The 18188-nt window shown below is 50.6% G+C and overlaps 5 protein-coding genes across 5 annotated transcripts; 2 read left to right on the top strand and 3 right to left on the bottom strand.

The window, feature by feature from the left end:
- Positions 1–463: 463 nt before the first annotated feature.
- On the bottom strand, positions 464–3152 carry Pdw03_1297 (Exocyst complex component Sec10, putative; the record flags this gene model as incomplete). Its single annotated transcript, XM_014679726.1, has 2 exons — positions 464–943; positions 996–3152. 2 exons carry the CDS (start codon positions 3150–3152, stop codon positions 464–466), a joined length of 2637 nt encoding a protein of 878 aa, XP_014535212.1.
- Positions 3153–3535: 383 nt separating this feature from the next.
- Positions 3536–4684, top strand: Pdw03_1296 (Di-trans-poly-cis-decaprenylcistransferase-like; the record flags this gene model as incomplete). Its single annotated transcript, XM_066099870.1, has 2 exons — positions 3536–4037; positions 4116–4684. The coding sequence occupies 2 exons, from the start codon at positions 3536–3538 to the stop codon at positions 4682–4684; spliced, it is 1071 nt and encodes a 356-aa protein (XP_065957597.1).
- An 889-nt stretch (positions 4685–5573) lies between these two features.
- On the bottom strand, positions 5574–6414 carry Pdw03_1295 (cytochrome c1 heme precursor protein; the record flags this gene model as incomplete). The annotated part of the gene is made up of 2 exons (XM_014679728.1): positions 5574–6282; positions 6338–6414. 2 exons carry the CDS (start codon positions 6412–6414, stop codon positions 5574–5576), a joined length of 786 nt encoding a protein of 261 aa, XP_014535214.1.
- Positions 6415–6759: 345 nt separating this feature from the next.
- Pdw03_1294 (Repressor protein) lies at positions 6760–9329 on the bottom strand (the record flags this gene model as incomplete). Its single annotated transcript, XM_014679729.1, has 2 exons — positions 6760–7035; positions 7098–9329. 2 exons carry the CDS (start codon positions 9327–9329, stop codon positions 6760–6762), a joined length of 2508 nt encoding a protein of 835 aa, XP_014535215.1.
- Positions 9330–12956: 3627 nt separating this feature from the next.
- Positions 12957–15541, top strand: Pdw03_1293 (C6 transcription factor, putative; the record flags this gene model as incomplete). Its single annotated transcript, XM_014679730.2, has 2 exons — positions 12957–13031; positions 13103–15541. The coding sequence occupies 2 exons, from the start codon at positions 12957–12959 to the stop codon at positions 15539–15541; spliced, it is 2514 nt and encodes an 837-aa protein (XP_014535216.2).
- Between the last annotated feature and the right edge of the window lie 2647 nt (positions 15542–18188).

Below are 18188 nucleotides of genomic sequence, written 5' to 3'. Positions count from 1 at the left end.
GATAACCAGTAGTGGAGCATGTTGAACCGTGCGCTGACATCCGCCAACAGGGTTCCGCGTAAAGGAGTTGCATCAAGATATCACCACCCAGATTGCCAACACCGGGCTTGTGTAGCCGAATATCATAGAATAGACTGGGACAGAGGAGCGTTAGCAGGGAAGTTTTAGAAGGAGAGGAAGGAAGATGATAGCTTCTGGAGGAGGGGGATTTAATGTGAAGGCCCTTCCGGAAGACACCATCCAGCGCGCGTTAAAGTCCGTCGCATCGGCGCCTGGATGGCGCCTATATGATCTACAAACCGATTTCGGTACCTTTGATCTTCACGTTGTTCAAGGTAATCATAGAAAAACACTAGAAAATGCATCATCATTACACCAGTTTATGTATTCCCCAGTAGAAACAATCCGCTTTTACCAAATCAAAAACGACAGGGTATAAACATCCCAGACCAAGATCTTCCGCTTACAATGCGTTGAGAACCTGCTGCATAGCAAAAGTATTGGAGTCCTCGCGACGCGAGATATAAGCCCGCACCTCTTGCACACTTAACTTACCCTCCTGGTTAGTATTGCGTCCTGAGCCCCCAGGTCCACCGGTCGTGCCACTGGCAGCACCACCACGGATTCGTTCGCGAAGAGCCTCCGGTCCAATCACAAATAGACTGCCGACTTCCAGTAGCACGTCCAGCGCACCACCGGGGCCTTTGGTCTCATTGTCGATGTCCCAAGATCTGAAGAGTTCTGCATATTGTGTCATGTCTTTGGTTACCATTAAACCACCAGGTCCGCTGACGGAGAACCGTTTGAAGTGTTCGAGAAGGAGGCTGCGGATTCCGAGGGCTATCTCGGTCAGCAGTTGGCGCACATTAGAGCCGGTGGACGGGAGGGAGGTGCGCGCGACGTTGTGGAGACGGGTTAAGAATGAGGTGATTGATGCGCAGGTCTGTTGGGATTAGTAGGCTTCTTGGTGGGGGTGGATGTTGGATGGAACGTACTGGGGTCTGTAGCATCTCTAACCATGTGGTGTTATCGCTCTCCTTGGGCCGGAAGTCGTTCTTCTTCTGGCCAGATAGCAATTTGCTAACCCAGGCGAATGTAGCGTCAATGGTTTTCTGCTCGATAGTGTTGAATTTGTCCTCGATGCGCGCGGTGGTTTGGTTGATGCGCTTCTCCATATCCCTGCGGGTGGTGATGCTCGCGGCTGACAGAGGGAGAAGGACCGCATGGATGCACATCACCACCAATGTGGTAATACTGATCGTAGTGCGAGCCGAGAAGAGATAGGAAAAGTCGGGCTCGGCCTTGCCGGATTCTTGCGACGTAGCCGCTTCCAGAGCGGTGTCTAGACAGACATCAACGTATCCCTCTCCCATCGTGAGGAGAAGGAGGTTGAGCAAGGCGGAGACATCTTTGGGGGTATCGCTGTTGACACTGAGCTCGAGTCCTCGGCCCACGGCTTCGGCCAGCCACTTCAGCATCCGCTTAGCGTCGCTAAGATTAGGTTGTCCATCTTCTTCTGTGAGCTTGATTTCGGTCAATCGAGTTGTCTCCAGCGTATCGCCTATTTTGGCTACGCTGAGCAGGACTGTTCGCAGGACGGGTGAGACCTCCGGTGAGTCCAACCGGCTGATAAATGAATCTCGTATAGTTGAAAGGAGTTCCGACCCAGCCCGGGATAGCGAGGCCATAAAAGTCGTTGCTGCCTTCTTGCGACGGGCATGGTAGGAGGTAAATCTGAATAGAACCGCATTGAAAAGTTCTTCTAGTGTCCGCTTCTCGCGTTCAAGGTAAGATGATCCAATGAAATAAGGCACAAAAAGCTCCTCCAGCTGCTGATCTAGCAACACAGCTGTCTGAGAAGAAACGGGGTCCGGATGCTCGGTCAACCCGTGCGACTTTAAATCTTCGATCAAAGCACTGATGTAGCCCCGGGAGCTTTGTAGACAGCGGAGGAACGCTAGTGACGACACTCCAGCCGCTTTCTCCAGCACCATTTCCAGTCGTTGCTGGATAGATTGCTGGAAGACCCGCTGTAAGAACTTACCCAGGACTTGCTCGTAATAGGGGAATGCCCGCCTGATAATAGCAGACTCCTCCTGGACCACAACCTTGACTTCATCGATCAACGACTGAAGGCTGGATTCAACACCAGGAAGCTCCGCGTCCGGATCCGCCAGTTTCTCCCACGACTCCGGATCGCCACCGATCTCTTCTGTCACCAGCTGGCTGCGTTCAATAAAGAACTGATGCTGGTTGACGAACAAGGCAATTACACTAGCACCGCCATTGAAATCCTGCAACACAGTTGCGCAATCCCTCATACCGTCAAAGTTAGCCTTGCGGTAGAAATCGTCAAACTGCTTCAGCAAATCCTTCTCTAGCGTCTCGGAGAACTTCTCAATGATCTCTCGCGTATTCCGCCGCGGCGTGTTGCTCTCGCTGAGATCTTCAGATGAAGAGCCATTCCCGTACCCACCGTTCGAGCGAGCTCGGTGTTCCTGCCAGCTCTGCGGGTCCAGGCGTTGACTAATGCGCAGCAGTTGGCGCGCAATATGTGCGGAGCGCACCTTGGCCTCGCCTGTACCAGATCGCCGCAGGCCCTCTAATAGCGAGATCTCGCCCCGATTGCATACTCCGTCCCAGCATTGGATGAGGAAATGGGCGTCCAAAGCTCGTCGCCGCTGTCGGTCTAGCTCCTCTAGACGCTTTCCTGTCTCGACTGCCATGTTCCCAGTCCCTGCGGGATTTTCACGGCCGGGGGCATTCAGAGACGTGTCAAGCTGCTGAAAGTTTTCGATGGTGTGGCGTAGCTTATGGCCGAGGGTGTTGAGGTTCTGGCCATGTTGCGCTTCTGCACGTCGGACAGCTGCTGAGAGTTCATTCTCGCGAAGCTCGAGATCTCCAGAGAGCTCGCTCAAACGACGTTGGGCGCTTTCGAAGGTGCGGATGAGGGGTTTAGGGTCGAAGGGTTGATTGGCAGCGCCGGCGGTACCGACTAATGAGCGGCGACTGGAGATGGCAGTGTCGGATAGGGCTTCAATAAACTCCTTGACGATGAAATCCCGGCCGGAGAAGTCTTCGAGGGTGAAACTGGGCCCTTGGGGGAAGACGGTGCGGGCGGAGCTCGTGTTGATGGATGCATTGTCCATCATGATTGATAGTGGACAGACATGAGCTGCCTGCAGAGCTGGACAATGGTGTCTCTTCCTCAGACGGTTGTGGGAGTAATTGAAGTAATGGATGGAAGGAATCCGGGGAAAGCTGAGGGACACGGATTTGGTTCGAGGAGATTTACTGCCACGCACATGCTCTGTTTCTATACATGTACGTATACCACCATCCATTACTAGGCAGTGAGATATATGGTCGAAATTGATCTCGACATATTAAAAATGAAATGAATAGAACCACCTTCCAAAGCTTTGAATAGCTTGGAAAATAGCCATAGTTATAACGTTTACTCATTTAGTATATCTGTTCACCAACTCCTCCAAAACACCCACTCCTCCTCTTCCCTTCTTCACCCACCACAACAATGGTCTCCCAACGAGACCGTGAGATCCTACGCGACGATCTACGCGCCCGCGGCACAAAACTCAGCGTAGAAGAGCGCGAAACCCTCCTTAAGAGCTATCTTCCCGACCCTACCGAGCTACGACAAAAACCAGCACCCAAAGCGATAACCAGCGAGCGCCGCAAGACGCGCAAAACACCGGTCCGCACATTCGTCAAGTCGCAAATCTATTACTTCGCCTATGCCATCACACACATCATCTTCGGCATCGTCGTGCGTCTCCTGCAGGCGTACCACGCCGTCGTTGACCGCATTTTCGCAATCGTCTATTACCACCACCGCACCCCCGAGCTGATTCGGAAAGATGTGAAGAATCTAAAGCGCTTGCCGCAGCATCTGAGTACAATTCTCAGGCTGCGGAAGGAAGATGATGCTCTTGCGGTGTTGATGGATGAGGTTGCTGAATTGGCGGCGTGGAGTTCGTGCTCGGGCATTTCCCAGCTCAGTGTATACGAAAAATCCGGTATGAACATCTCCTCCCTATCGTCCACTATCCCAATGTACAGGATAATGTACACAGCAATACTAACCCACTATCTAGGCATCCTAAAATCCTGCATCCCAGCCCTTCACCAAATTATAACTACCAAACTCGCCTCCTACTACGGCACCCCGAGCCATCAACCCATTCTGCAAATCTACGCCCCTCACCACCCAGTGCACCGTAGTGCACCCATTAAAAAAACCCCCGACACCACAAGCCAACCTCAAACTCTGACCATCCTCCTCCTCTCCTCAACGGACGGCCGCGAGACCCTTGTCGACCTTACCAAAACCCTGGCGGAGATGAGCCAGAACGGCAAGCTTTCCCCGGAAGATATCACCCCGGAGTTGGTCGACGCTGAGATCAGCGAGATCACTACGCAGCCACTGACTATGGACCCTACGCTATCGGATACGGTGCTGAAACCCGAGCCGGATCTGTTGCTTGTTTTTGGTCCGTTCCTTAAGCTCGATGGGTATCCACCGTGGCAGTTGAGGTTGACAGAGATGTATTGCACTGGCGGGCGTAGTCATGGACTGAGTGGGGACGGAGAGGCGGTGGAGTATCAAGGGTATATGCGTGGTCTTTGGCACTTTGCTGGGGCCCAGATGAGGTTTGGCAGGTAGGGGTAGCTGGAGGGATTGGGGATTGAGATTGAGAGTGGGAAGAAATGAATTTGCATGTGGACGAGTATGGGGTTTTCATTTTGGCAATACCCTCGCCATTTTCATGTTGTGTTCTATGGGTCTACATTTCTAGCATGGCTTTAATGCATTTAATCTATGTTTCTATACATCCGTTCTAACATCAGCCTCCAGTATATGGTGTCACTAGGGCAATAACCCGACAAAACAAAGAACTACATGAACACTCTGTCTCAAAGGAATTTCATTTGACTGCTCACGGCTAACTGGATTACCAGGAAGCTCCCTGGCGTGCACATGTAATACACATAGGGCTTTTTTGCTTTGTTTCGTCCAGATGAGAACAAGACTGAGGGCTTACCCGCTCAGTCTTGGTCCCACCAGGACAGCATCTATAGGCGTTGTTCTTTTTTTACCTATGGGACAATTCCAATCCTTTGTTGGTATATGCGTTGTGTCTTTACTCTTACTCTCACCGTAGTCTGGTTTCGTTTGGTCCTTACCTTTTGATATAAATAGAGACCAGTCTAGTCTATATGCACATCGACTTGGACGATGGAGTATATAAGATGATATCATTATGCTATATGCTATTATATCAAAGTAAAAAAAGATCGTTAATTCGCCATGCTACAAGTCCAATATAAAATGCCAATAAGATCCCACCATCCCACTTCAATCCCAGCCAGTGCCCCCAGTCCAGTCCAGTCCCAACATCAAACTCCGAAAAAAAAAGAGCTCCCCCAAAGGAGCAGCAAAAACAACCTTGAGGTCGTGCTGAATGTTATACCGTAGTTTCATATGTGTCATACTGTCGTGTCCATCTTCAAATCTTCCACAAAGGCGAGTAAATCAACCCCGTAAGATAACCTTACCCGGTCATGTCCTCATGCCGCATGTCATCCAAAGCCCAGTCAGACGGAATAGCCGCTGAAGCCCACGAGCCCGTACCACGCACACAGTCAACACAACGCACAATCTCCGCCCCAGTCTCGGTAATTTCCTCCACAGCACAGCTGGAGCAGATTTTCCTCCTCGGCGCCTCGCTAGTATCATAGCTGCCGTCGTCATTTGAGCTCATGTGCACGTGCATATGCACTTCTGGCAGACCGAAAGTCCCGCCACAGGATGCGCTATCGCATTGCCGGAGACAGATGAAGCATGCCCGTTCGTGGCAGAGATCACAATCTGCGTAGGCGTCGAGGACTTGCCGGGTTGTTGGCCGGCGATGGCAGATGTGGCAAGGGCGGAGCGCGGAGGGGGAGGCGGATTGTTGCGATGGGTAGGGCAATGGGACGAGAGTTTTAGGGGAGACCGGGGGTGAGTATGGGTCTTGGTTTGGGGCGCCGTAAACGTTTGGGGAAAGGTGGGTTGGAGATTGTTGGAGCTGGAGCTGTTGTTGATGCTGGTGCTGGTGGGATGGCAGTGTAAGATAAGGGCCTTGGACGTGTCGGCGCTTTCGAGGGAGGCAGCGTGGTCGAAAGGAGATGTCTGTTCCGTCAGGGTGTCGTGACAGAGGCAACGAGCAGCCACCATCGTATTCAGGCCGATCCACTCGGCAGGATGAGACATATGTTGTTCTGGTTATCATATCAGTCTATCTATTCACCCTGATAGAAGCATTGTCAGACTTACGGGCGTGTTAGACTTCTAGGCTCCTCATGGTCCCACTTGCGTTTCTTCCATGTTGCCGTTATCGAGTCGGTCTGCATTGGCGAAAATCCTGGCATTGGTGGTTGTATACCGTGTTCAAGCCAATCTGAATATATTTTAGGTGGCTATTTCACACCGAGGGGGCCTTTAGGGGGAAGGGGAGGGGGGGGGGTCTTTGAGTGAAGTGAAGCTGACGAGGAGACCTAAACAAAAGAACCTTGGACAGCCCATGTGTTGGGCGGTGTGACGATAGGAGAGTGTTATCGGGCGTTCACGTGGCGATTAATCTTGGGAGAGCTCGAGTCTCGTCTTGGTATAAACTGTGTGAGACTGTTTCATAGATACAAAACCGACCCAAAAAGTCAGGAAAAAACGACCAGAACCATATCAAAAAGAAATTCCCTCTACTCCTTTTCCCGAGTCACCGGAGACCCAACGCCATCCAAACGAGCCTGAATAGCTTTCTCGTCGAAACGCCCACTGTCACCCACATAATTATGTAAAACCTCGTAGGTCATAAGCCGCCGAGGCGCTTTGCGGCCTGTCATTAACTCAAATTGAGCAATGCCCTGTTCAGTAACATTCTCCAATCCGTCAGACAAGACCCAAGGCCGCCCAGTCTCGCTCCGGACTCGGCGCATTTGTCGCAAAAGTGGTGTATCGAGGGGTTTATAAGCCAACTAAATCCAATCAGTACGTGTGACAAGAAATAAACTCTTCCCGAAGGAAGGAAAAGGTTCACCTCGAGTATCACACCCCCCGTAGGACTCCCAAGCCACTGCACCGGCATCTCAAAGTTCGCCGGTGGTTCATCTCGGTCTGGATCAGCCGGTACACAAGAGGCAACTAGACTAGGCTGAGCAGCATCCACAGGCCAGTCTTGCCGAAGCGAGTGCAAGACACAAACCACCTCGGCCGAGTCCGCCTGCGACGACGCCCAGGAGTTGAAATGCCCCGCAACTTCCTCGGCACGCGACTGTGTGCGATTGTAGATGAAGATCTTCCGACACCCAAGTCGGAGCATGGCGTAGATGGCGGCCCGCGCCATGCCGCCCGCGCCAATGACTAGGCCTGTTGTTTTTGCGCTGATTGCGTTGCGCGGCGAGAGATGGCGCCTGATGCACGTCATGATCCCGACCCAATCGGTGTTCTCACCGTACCAGCCCAGCACGCACCCGGCTTGGTTGCGTCGGCTAGCTTGTTCTTGGAGTGGGAACATCGTTCCGTTTGCGTATCCGCGGAGCGGCATGATTGTGTTGATTGCCCCGATGGCTTCGGCGTGTCGGCTTTTCGAGGCGAGCTTTTGGTATACCTGTACACGCCATGGCTGCACAACACTGGAACCCCCAAAATGCGGATCTCGACCCAGTCGGTCTAAGACTGCGAGAGAGGGTGAATCCGGGATACTATAGGTGTGGCCCATACCGCAGTGTCGGTGTGCCGCATTGTGCATTGCCGGAGATAGACTGTAGGCGACGTTCTCCCCGTAGATGTAGAACTTGAGAGGGTCAAGCACGTAACTTTCGAAGAGTGCGCGGACGGCATCGCGAGAGGTTATCTGCGGGTCGTGTTTATTCTCTGCGGACTGGGTGATCGCTGGATGTGTTACTGCAGTAAGGATCGAGTTAAAAATTTGCGAGGTGCGGCCCAGAGTGCCGATATTGTAGGCAATGAGCGGTGGGTGATCTCCTGGAAGTGATCTGATTTTATTGGAGAACTCAATCACAGCGGCATTATCCTCTCGCTTTGTTGCAACTCGAAGGAGGCGGACGAGCTGACAGCCGAGCTTTTCAGCTTCGTTGTATATGGTGACGCAGCCCGTGCTGTCCCATGTGGTGGGAAAAGATGGTTCAAAGACCTGCTGGCCAATGATTTTGGTATTCCCACGACCTTTGATAGCCCTAACCAGCCGGGATCGGTTTTGAGTCAGGTCTACGACAAGATATTCCACACCCAGGCGTAGAGCATGCTCGATTATTTCAAAATAAGGACGAGAAGAAGAGGTGGCTGGCTCCAGGGAGTCGATACCGGTAGAGGAAGTGTCAACAGAGATAATTACAGGCGTCCGCGCATTTCGACGCAGGACCGAGACCTGTTTACTGACAGTGGCTGCCATATCTGGGCTCCAGCGATCGACACACAGCTCGATAGCATCTCCACCAGACTCCAGCTCAGTCAGGTTGACATTGTCGGCGATCAAATCTGAAGATCGCACAAAGATAGCATGGGTGAAAGAGCGCAGCTCTGGTGGTGTCTCCAGCAGAACGAACGGCGAGTCATAGCTCGAGAAGTTCACATCGAGTCCAGTAATGAACTGTACAAACCGCGTGAAATCCTCTTTCACCTCTTGCAACTTGAAAGAATAATCCGCAGACCGGCAGTCTGGGCTCCCATTGTCCAACGCACGAGTCTGATCCTCAAGATTGTAGAATTCAAAATTTGAACACTTCCGATGCATCGGGTCCCCTTCCCGGAACAATCGTACCGCCTGATCCTCTAAACCGAGCAATTGCTGAATGCGATCGATATCGCGCAGCAAATGGACCACGGGGTTGGACCGGGCATACTGACGCAGGTGATCCTGTACAGGTCGCGTCAGACTAGCCAGCCCACACTCCATGACGCAGCCCGTGCGGTGGTTATCCAGCATCATCTTTAGGACTTCGATATCCCGGCGCTGGAATTCCTGGCTACCATACCGCTTGAGGTATTCCTGCCGCGTGACGCCCGTGACTTCTCGAAAGTAGTGGTCTTCGGTGATGAATCGTCGCTTCAGCGCGGTCGCGGCGACGAAGCCTAGCGAGCGCTTGCCACATCCGCGGATGCCGATCAGGACGAGGGATGCATTGGGAGCAAAGATGCGAGGGGCGGATTCCGGGCGGAACATGGTGGGATCAGCTTCCTTGGTAGCACATGCGGGGATGTCGGACTTGGCGTCCATCGGAGGGGGAATGAAAGGGTTGGAATCGAGCATGGTGAGAGGCGATGAATCAGTTGGGGTCTATGTCGAGTGCACGAACGCCATGATCAAATGCACTCGAGGCATAGAATCGCATCTAGAGATCGAATGCGGGATGTTGAGAAGGGATGGCTGTTCATGTGGACAATCGATAGGGCAATGGATGGAGAAATCTAAGTCTGTTAGTAGAACAATACCCCAGATAATGTGCCAAAGTTTGTGAATGTTCCCCGGAATGAGGAACTGGGAAGTTGCCGGCCAGTTTGTTCCCGGCAAAAGGCTTTTCCACTAGATCTCGTATACCTCTCTCGGCAGTGAATTGGACTGCATATCATCTCAAGTTCTACAGATATTGGAAGTTGGTCCGAAGGTCAACGTGCGGATCAACAGACTCTTCATAGATACCTCTACCCCATATCTGCAAGGAGATAGATAATCGATCGTGGCTTGGATAGCGGTGTCTTGGGTAAAAATGAGATAGTCAGCCTGATTGACTAGTCATAACCATGCACAAATTATTTACAGTAGAATCAGAAGGGCTGGAAAATTCGCTCGGTCCAAAAAAATACCCAAACGTTACGGTGAAGTTGGTCTTTTCACGACTCTGTGTTCCATTTTCCTCTAACTTGTCACTCTATCAGTTTATACACAGACAAACTTGGACCACATGGGGTCCCAGTCAGCGTAAAATGATCAAAGGGCCATGTCACATGCCGGAGCTAGAAGCCTTGAGATACGTCGCTGAGCACACATCAATTCCCTCAAGTCTTTAACGCCTCATTAATATTGGTGATAGGCTCTATATCGAAATGGAGTTCGTCTGTGGAATGAGCCTTGAGAAAGCATGGCACTGGGGCTGCCTATCGCAAGATTAAAAGCAGCACATCCTAAACCAGGTCGCGGGCTACATAGGCCAGCTTCGGGAACTAGAACCTCCACAAGAAGGAAGAGCTGTATCAGCGACTTTCGATAACGCCTTCGATCACCGAGTCGGATGTTGGACGTTCGGGCCCTTTATGCGCCATGAAAGATTTCACTCATACCTCCGAGCGGATATCCCTAGGTCCAGAAGCCACCGAATGTCACTCCCGTCGTTACCGAAGCTGCTTGACCCCTTGACTTTGGGGCTAGAAAAGCGGGTTGTTACTTTGACAGACAACCACAGAAAACCCATCAAGGTATCACTTCACTATATTATCTTTCGTGGAGCTTGCGTGATGCCCGCAAAATGCCGGAGTGTTCCTGACTGCTCACGCGAGAAGAGCGAACCAGCGTAAAATGTCGAACACCATGTTGCAACACGTAGTTAAAAACAGGGTATCAAAGCGTATAGGCACATATCAATTAGGATTGGGATTCTTGCAAAAAGCACCTCCGTATAGTTAGGGGCTACAAATATGATTGTTGTGAGGTGAGATCCAATCCACCCCCGGACCTTCTGCAGTCCCTATCATGTAATGAGTCTATAATAAAACGCATTCTCACCTAAACCGATGAGTTCGGTGTTCCAAGCATAGGGTTTAATCCTAAAGCAAGATCCAGTGGTGGTTCAGGAAATTTGATATACTGTTTGCTGATTTCGCGGCGTCCTGGATAGTATCGATCGACGGAATGGAGCATAGATCAACGGCACTGCTTTCCCCTCATGCAGTCACCTACCTCAGATCACACTGGCATAAGTAAGTGACTGACTCCTTGAACTTGCTGACTTGTAATTGTTGAAAAAAAAAAGATACAGCGACTATGCCATATATCTTTCAAGTGGGACCTTGCAAGGAGTATACGGCGTACTAGAGATGGAATTTGAAAAGCCTCATTTCTTCAACCCTGGGAATTGGGCCTGGATTTCAATCTTAACTTTTCACTTTTCTGATCCACTAAACTACTCGTAGAAGCGTTTTTCGGAAAAAAAGATAAGAAAGGTGTCTTGAAATTCGCAGTGTTAGTGCTACTCTATAGGGAAGTTATTCATGCGGGATGATGGGGATATCAAGAAAATAGCATAGAAAAAGCAAAGCTGCATCGGAAGTACTTGGGTGATTGGCGTCTCTCGGCCATACCGAGTCCATTGTGATTGAGCGACTCAAGGAATAAGTCCAGTCTCATAGTATACCTACAGACTTTTCATATCAGCATGCTCACTCTACGACCTTCCGAGGTCGTTATAAGCGTCGTCGGTTTTTGTCAAGTGTGTGACGGCAGGCTTCATAAAAGGGAGGTCCTCCTGATGCCTCAGTAGAGTGCTGTTGTCAATCCTAGGGGATCTACATTCACAAAAATTCTACATGTCCCTTCGTTGACTTGGTCAATATGTAGCGGCTTTTGATAATTGTTTATCGTTCATACTATGTCAATGCTCTATCTATGCTATATAGCATTCATCATACCCAAAAGAACTGGATGATCTAGCCTTTTTTTTTTACCTGTATCTATCTTCGTTATTTACTTCCAAATTTGCCTCAATTTCCTTGGAATCGGCATATAGCAAGGACCACCCGCACTGCCGCCATTTACGCTGAGTTTTGACCCTTATTTTGACGAGCGAAAGAGTTTTAATCCATAGGTGGTCCAACGTAACTCGCTGTGGAATATGATAGTGGATCAAATAGGAAACTCGATCAACAATCGTCGTTTTTGGAACGACTCAAATGTAATGACAGAGTCCAAGTCTGCGCAACCGTGGCTTGGCTTGGCGATAGTTGTATCAAGCATAGGCTAATTGAAGTCGAGTAAGAGTGGATATTTGACGGGGCCGCTCTGTGAGGGCAGTTGTTTAATGGCAAGGAATTGGTCTACTGGACTGCACTGGTGGATCATTTTGGCGAATACTAATGCCTCGACAGACTTTGAGTCAATCGAGGCACGGAACCCATTTTCTTGAATGTGTCACTCGGGAGATGACTCTGTGTGTACCTCACCAACAATTTAGAAGCAGATTATGGATTCAAAGATCTTCGCTTTTGTTTTGGACCACCATGGACCATCACTGCACCTTTTGGATGATGGGGTCTTTGATATAGACTCAAGAAAACTAGACAGATAGCAGCCATACGAGACCTTATCTTGCTTGAATACGTACTAGATACTGCGTTCAAGGTTTTATAGTCCGAATCCGGTTAAGCCTCGTCGGCTTTGGTCGGCTATGCATCGGGAATGTCTGCCATGATGCCTTGATGCCTTAGGTACTCAAATGCCTTGGTACCTCATCAGTTGCTAGGTCATCAGCGTAAAAAGATCTCTATTTCTAGAGCCTTCTGTACAGAATAGTCCGATGCCTAAATCTAACGCAGCTTCAAAGTCACAGTAAGTCCCTACGGACATGTGGGATAACTGTGGGGAGGTGGAGATCCCCCGATAATTCCGAGTGCCTTCACATCCCGAACTTCGCGTCCGAGGTCCTCCCTCGGCCTGCCTAATTGTAACCTTTGCCGTGCAGGCTACATGGTATTTTGAGTTAGACTCTGATCCTCCGATTTTCGAATTGCGGCCTTGCTCTTTTTCGACCTCATTCCGAGTTTCGGCTTGTTTTGCATACGGCCCGCCCTGGCAGTGCTCTCAACTATCGTGAACTTTCAATAAAAAGCTGCTGGTCCCCTTATCTTCTCTACATGGCGCGTTATCCCTGCCAATAAATCCCTCTTCATGGATGAGGGATCAGGTAAGGCCCCTCGGCGCAAGAGGGTCTCCCGAGCTTGCGATCGTTGTCGCAGTAAGAAAGTGAGTCTCGTCCGGCCAAGTTTTTTACTCATATATCTTATTTTCCCAATCTGACCCCTCGTGTATTATAGGATAAATGCGACGGCATTCGTCCCACTTGTTCCGCATGTCAGACATCGGGCCAGTCCTGCTCCTACGACCCGCATGCGAAGAAACGCGGTCTCCCTGAGGGCTATGTCCGTGGCTTGGAAAAGTTGTGGGCGCTGTCGATCTGCAACATTGACGGTTTCGAGGACACCATGCTGGCCATGTTAGGAAATACCGCCGAGTCCGCCGGCCGTCGCGAGAAACTGATATCCGTGTGGGCGGACGATGGTGCATCGGAAAGTTTGCACGAATGTTGGAAAACGAGTCGGCTATTTGGTGCGCTGGAGAAATTGCTGTCTAATTCCGATACGCCGGGACTGGCGACTGGGAAGCGATCGCGGAACCCGCAAGATGATGACCCCGACAGTCAATGGGGGTTCCGAGTAGCTCGCACTTCTCCGCTCGGTCCAGGTGCTCCGCGTGTAGTTGAGCCCTTTGCCGCATCGCCGGGTGTAAAGCGGGCTCGATTATCAAAAGAGACAGATGGTCGGTGTATCCCTGGACCTAGTCCCCATATGCTGCAGTTGCCGCCTCAGACGTCGCAGCTACTCGATATCTACTTTGCAATCACCCATTCGTGGTTCCCTGTGGTCGTGAAGCATAATATTCTTCGCGCTTCTTACCTTTATGCCAACGCTCCTTTCTCTATTGCCGCAGCTTCACCTGGGTCCGGTGATCACGCCGCTCTGTGGGCAATTTTGAGTTACACTATCACTCAATCGCGAACAATTCCACGGGCCGGTCCCGCTGGAACCGTCGCTCTGGCGAAGGAATTCTATGCCGTCTCGCGAAACCTCATCCCCACGGAGAAAGAACGCTATGAACCCGGTCACATTCAGGCATTGCTGCTGCTGGCCTTGGTGAATATGGGTCTTGAAGATTGGACCGCAGCTTGGCTATTGAGCGGCCAAGCAGTGCGTATGGCGGTTTCCGTGGGTCTTGGAACTGTGTCCGACAATCGGCGGTCTGATGAACTCAGACAAGGTAAAGCGGTCTTTTTGGGATGCTTTGTAGTCGATTCATTGCTCTCTTTCCGTCTTTCACGGAGTCCAGCAATGCCTTCAAATGACCTTACTGCGGTGGGCCTGTTGGAAGAGGATGGATTGGAAGAGTGGAATTCCTGGGTGGACGTTTTACCACCAACGGGTGCTCCACAGGGCAGCAAGAACACACCGCGCCGAGGACCACTCTTGGCCCTGAGCTGCTTCAACCGCTTGGTTGAGCTGGCGAGCGTCCTCAATAAGATTTCCCGTCACATGTCTTCGGGATACAACATGGCCACTTTTGCGCAGCAATTGGTCATGGAGCTCAAGCAGTGGGATGGCTGCCTACCTCTGGGATGCCGACTGATTGGACCGGAAAGCATCTATCCAGAACGGCACTCGGCCTTGCTTCCGCATCAGAGTTACCTAGGGTTAACCTATGTGGCCACCCTGCTTCGGCTCTATCTGCAATTGATCTCGGGTGAGCAGGGCTTGCACCGTTCACAGCGCCCAGCCACAGAGGGTGCCAAGAAGCTCCTCTATCGAGGGCTCTCTATGCTCACCCAACACTTGGAAAACTTTTCCATGTGCGGTTTTCCACCGCTTTTCGAGCTAAGTCTACGCACAATTGCGGAGCAAGCGTTCAGACTTCGGACTATTGCCGACTCATCAGACACCTTCCCCTTTGCCAGATGGGCAGACGAGCTTCAACATAAAACGACAACTTTTACCTCCACATGGCCGGCCTATGGATCTTTGGTTTCTACCATGGAGAGGTGGCAGCACTCCAACGAGGTCGTTGGAGGACCATCCATTTTCCCGATGGCAGTCGGGGTTTCATTCTCGGGTGCACCCATGGCACGCCCCATGCACCCCCCAGGCGGAGCTCGCAATTTATCCCAAAACGGTGAAGGAGATTTTACCTCTTCTATTCTTGGCATCAGTATGCCAGTCGATGGGCAATCCTTGACCCCAAAGGACACTGTTATGGAAAACACAGACATAGGCGTGACGGACGTGGCACCACACCACCCAAGGGAACAGTCAGGCCTACCAGACAAGATCACTCCGCGCAGCAGAGCAGATTCCATGTACGGCACATCCAGCGCACAATATCAACTGCCACAACCCCAAACACCTGACTCGACGACCTCGACCCCTATGATGCCTGGAAATGTCGCTTCCGTTGGTGATGTCGACGCCATCTTCAATGACCTCGCATACCTGGATACCACTGAATGGTCTACGAATCGTGAGGCTGGCCTGAAGGATTTCGGCTTCTTGGATGATAGCACATTCCAGGCGTTCTGCCATGACCCGGATCGCTTGGGTGGATCACAGCCACTAGTTCATCCGCCTTCCATAGCAGATATCTGGCCGCCACCTGGATTTTTCCCAGAGACGTTCCAGGAAGCCGCCGAAGAATCTATGGGCGGCTGAGAAAATCTAGGTAGGATCTCACTAGCAAGCTTCTAGAGACCATCTTACAGTGATTTAATCCATCTTCCTTGAGAGGTCATCGCCTGTTTGTGGCATCTCACCGGCCTCCTTGGCTGTCTACGGGCTTCCCTGTGCTTCCAGGCACAGTCTTTGTCTAGATGGGACATGGGGATTGGCCTGGCCATAAAATAGCCACCATCACAACCTAAGCCCAATGCTTAGGATCAAATCACCCCGTGGGAGATTCATATCGGCGGCTTACACTCCAACCCTCACATCCTCAGTATGTGGAGAAAACACTTGTTCGTCCCGCCTCACGAGAGACTAAATGCCATCAAACAATGTACATATACCCGCGCCATAGGATTGTTTGAAATCCAGCGCATCTACACAAGTGTAGTAGCTGAAGCCACGCTACAAATGAAGGATTCTGTCAAAAATATCACAAGGTGCTTTAATCGTAAAATAGACATTTTCAAAACAACTCTTGACACTTGCGTATTACTCTGGGAGGTGGTGGGGATTTGTTAGAGTTTGGATAGGAGGGATATATGGGGTGGTGAGTGTGCTTACAAGCCGAAGATGGGGCTGAAGTTGAAAGAGGTCAGTGAGAAAGCGTCGACCACGTAGTTGGCTGTCATGACATCGAGTCTATTGACAAGCCTACGTAGCTGTTCCAGGAGTCAGTGTCAGGTGACACTCCCAGACAGAAGAGGAAGGCACGACCCAGCCATGGAGGGACCCTTCCCAATTAGGAAGGGACTCGTCGCCTACCCCAGTTTCCCCAGGTCCTTAAGCCACTACCAGGGTATAAATACCCCCATCCTCCCATTTCTCTCTTCCTTTCTTTCCTTCTTTCTTTCTTCCTTCTACGTATCTCTTCTTCATGTGACTTTGTTTGTCTGGACTTTGACTTCTATGTCTTCGACACTCCACCATGACCTACCTGCCTGCATATGTTCTTCCATGATGACAACCATCCTTCATGACAACCATCCTTCATGACAACCATCCTTCATGACAACCATCCTTCATGACAACCATCCTTCATGACAACCATCCTTCATGACAACCATCCTTCATGACAACCATCCTTCATGACAACCATCCTTCATGACAACCCTCTACTATGAAAATATCTTGTTGTATCCATTTATCCATTCCGCAAAGATGGATTTGCTGACTCGTTTCTAGTATCACTCATACCCACCTACCACATATCACTCCCTATTCCCCTCCCCTCGCCTCACTTCACCTCACAATTCAACAGCCAGAAACCATTCTGGTCGACAGGCTTGCAGTGGAAGCACTCCGGCCGGTAGTTTAAATGCTACCCACTGCAAGTTGCCGCGGGCAAATCAATAACTGGGCGTGGCCTCGCAAAGCGACTCAGTCGACAAGCTTATGGTGAAAGCACTCCGGCCGGTAGTTTAAATGCCACTCACCATAAGTTGCCTCGGGGCAGACCAACAACCGGGCGTGGCCTCGCAAAGCGACCCGGCCGACAGCGTTTCGACAGCTGTCGCGAACGAACAAATCTCGACTCATGCCTCAATACCTTCCCATTCCCCAACTTCCACCTCACTTTTTCAAACTTTGAACTCTATGCTCAAACATTTCCCCCACAAGCTGGCATCAACAAAAGTCCCTGCATTAACTACGAAAACCAAGACTCGCAACCTGGATTGGTCCTTCAAATGGTCTTGATTGGCCAACTCTCCACTTTCAATATCAATCCTTGCGGTCTCACAGCCACACGGCCACACATCTCTCCACTACCAATTGTCATGGTCATGGTCACACAAACCTGGATAGAGTAGTTTCGCAAAGTTGAGAAACAAAGCCAAATGCAAACAACAGCTGGCTTCATTGACCTTTTCTGGTCACCATTCATCAATACAACTGTCCACCCACATCTACCACAGCCTCTCAATTCATCATATTGACGCTTCAATCAAGGTGACCAAGATATTTCTATCTTCGCAGTGGGCCACACCGTGGGGGAATTAGATAGCATTTGAGCATTGTTTTCCATGTACTTGATATCCATATCTCAGTCTCTGTTCCATTCTTTCTCAACGGTCTTGACTTTGTAATTGTAGATCCGTAGGCCCAGCTAGGTCAGTCCCGAGCAATGAATGATAGAAGGCTAAAAAAAAAAGCTTGAACGAACGACCTTGTGTTCTGTGAACAAGGCCTGGCTTGCTTGTTGGAATTTACGCAACTGCTGCACGCAGTGCCATTTAATACACTCCTCATCTCAGTGGCTTTGGCCCCGATGTTCTTCAACTGAGATCGAAGAGAGATAGGGCAAAGATATCATGTGACTAGTCCGCGCTTGAGGTGTGCTCCCGAGAGGATTGCAGGGTTGCATACTCTCGGCGCCTGAGGCCGCTACTCAGGCGGCGCTCGGACCAAGCAGTTGGTCACAGGAAAAAGGGGTTTCATGTTGGATAGGCGAGGGCTTGGCATGTTATGTAATAACTCTACATTATAACTGGTGTTTAGCACTATCCAATAGAAACCATGCGATCCTTACAGAATCTCAGAGGCCCCTAACGGATGTTAGGGCCTAGTAGATATGCCGCTGCAAAGACAAACAAACGTTCTGTTTGTCCTGATGATCTTGTGGCCTAACTAACTAGTT

The sequence above is a fragment of the Penicillium digitatum genome, chromosome 5, assembly GCF_016767815.1.
Source record: "Penicillium digitatum chromosome 5, complete sequence".
Taxonomy (NCBI): domain Eukaryota; kingdom Fungi; phylum Ascomycota; class Eurotiomycetes; order Eurotiales; family Aspergillaceae; genus Penicillium; species Penicillium digitatum.
Note: the sequence above shows the minus strand (reverse complement) of the source record. Positions and strands in the feature narration are given on the sequence as shown.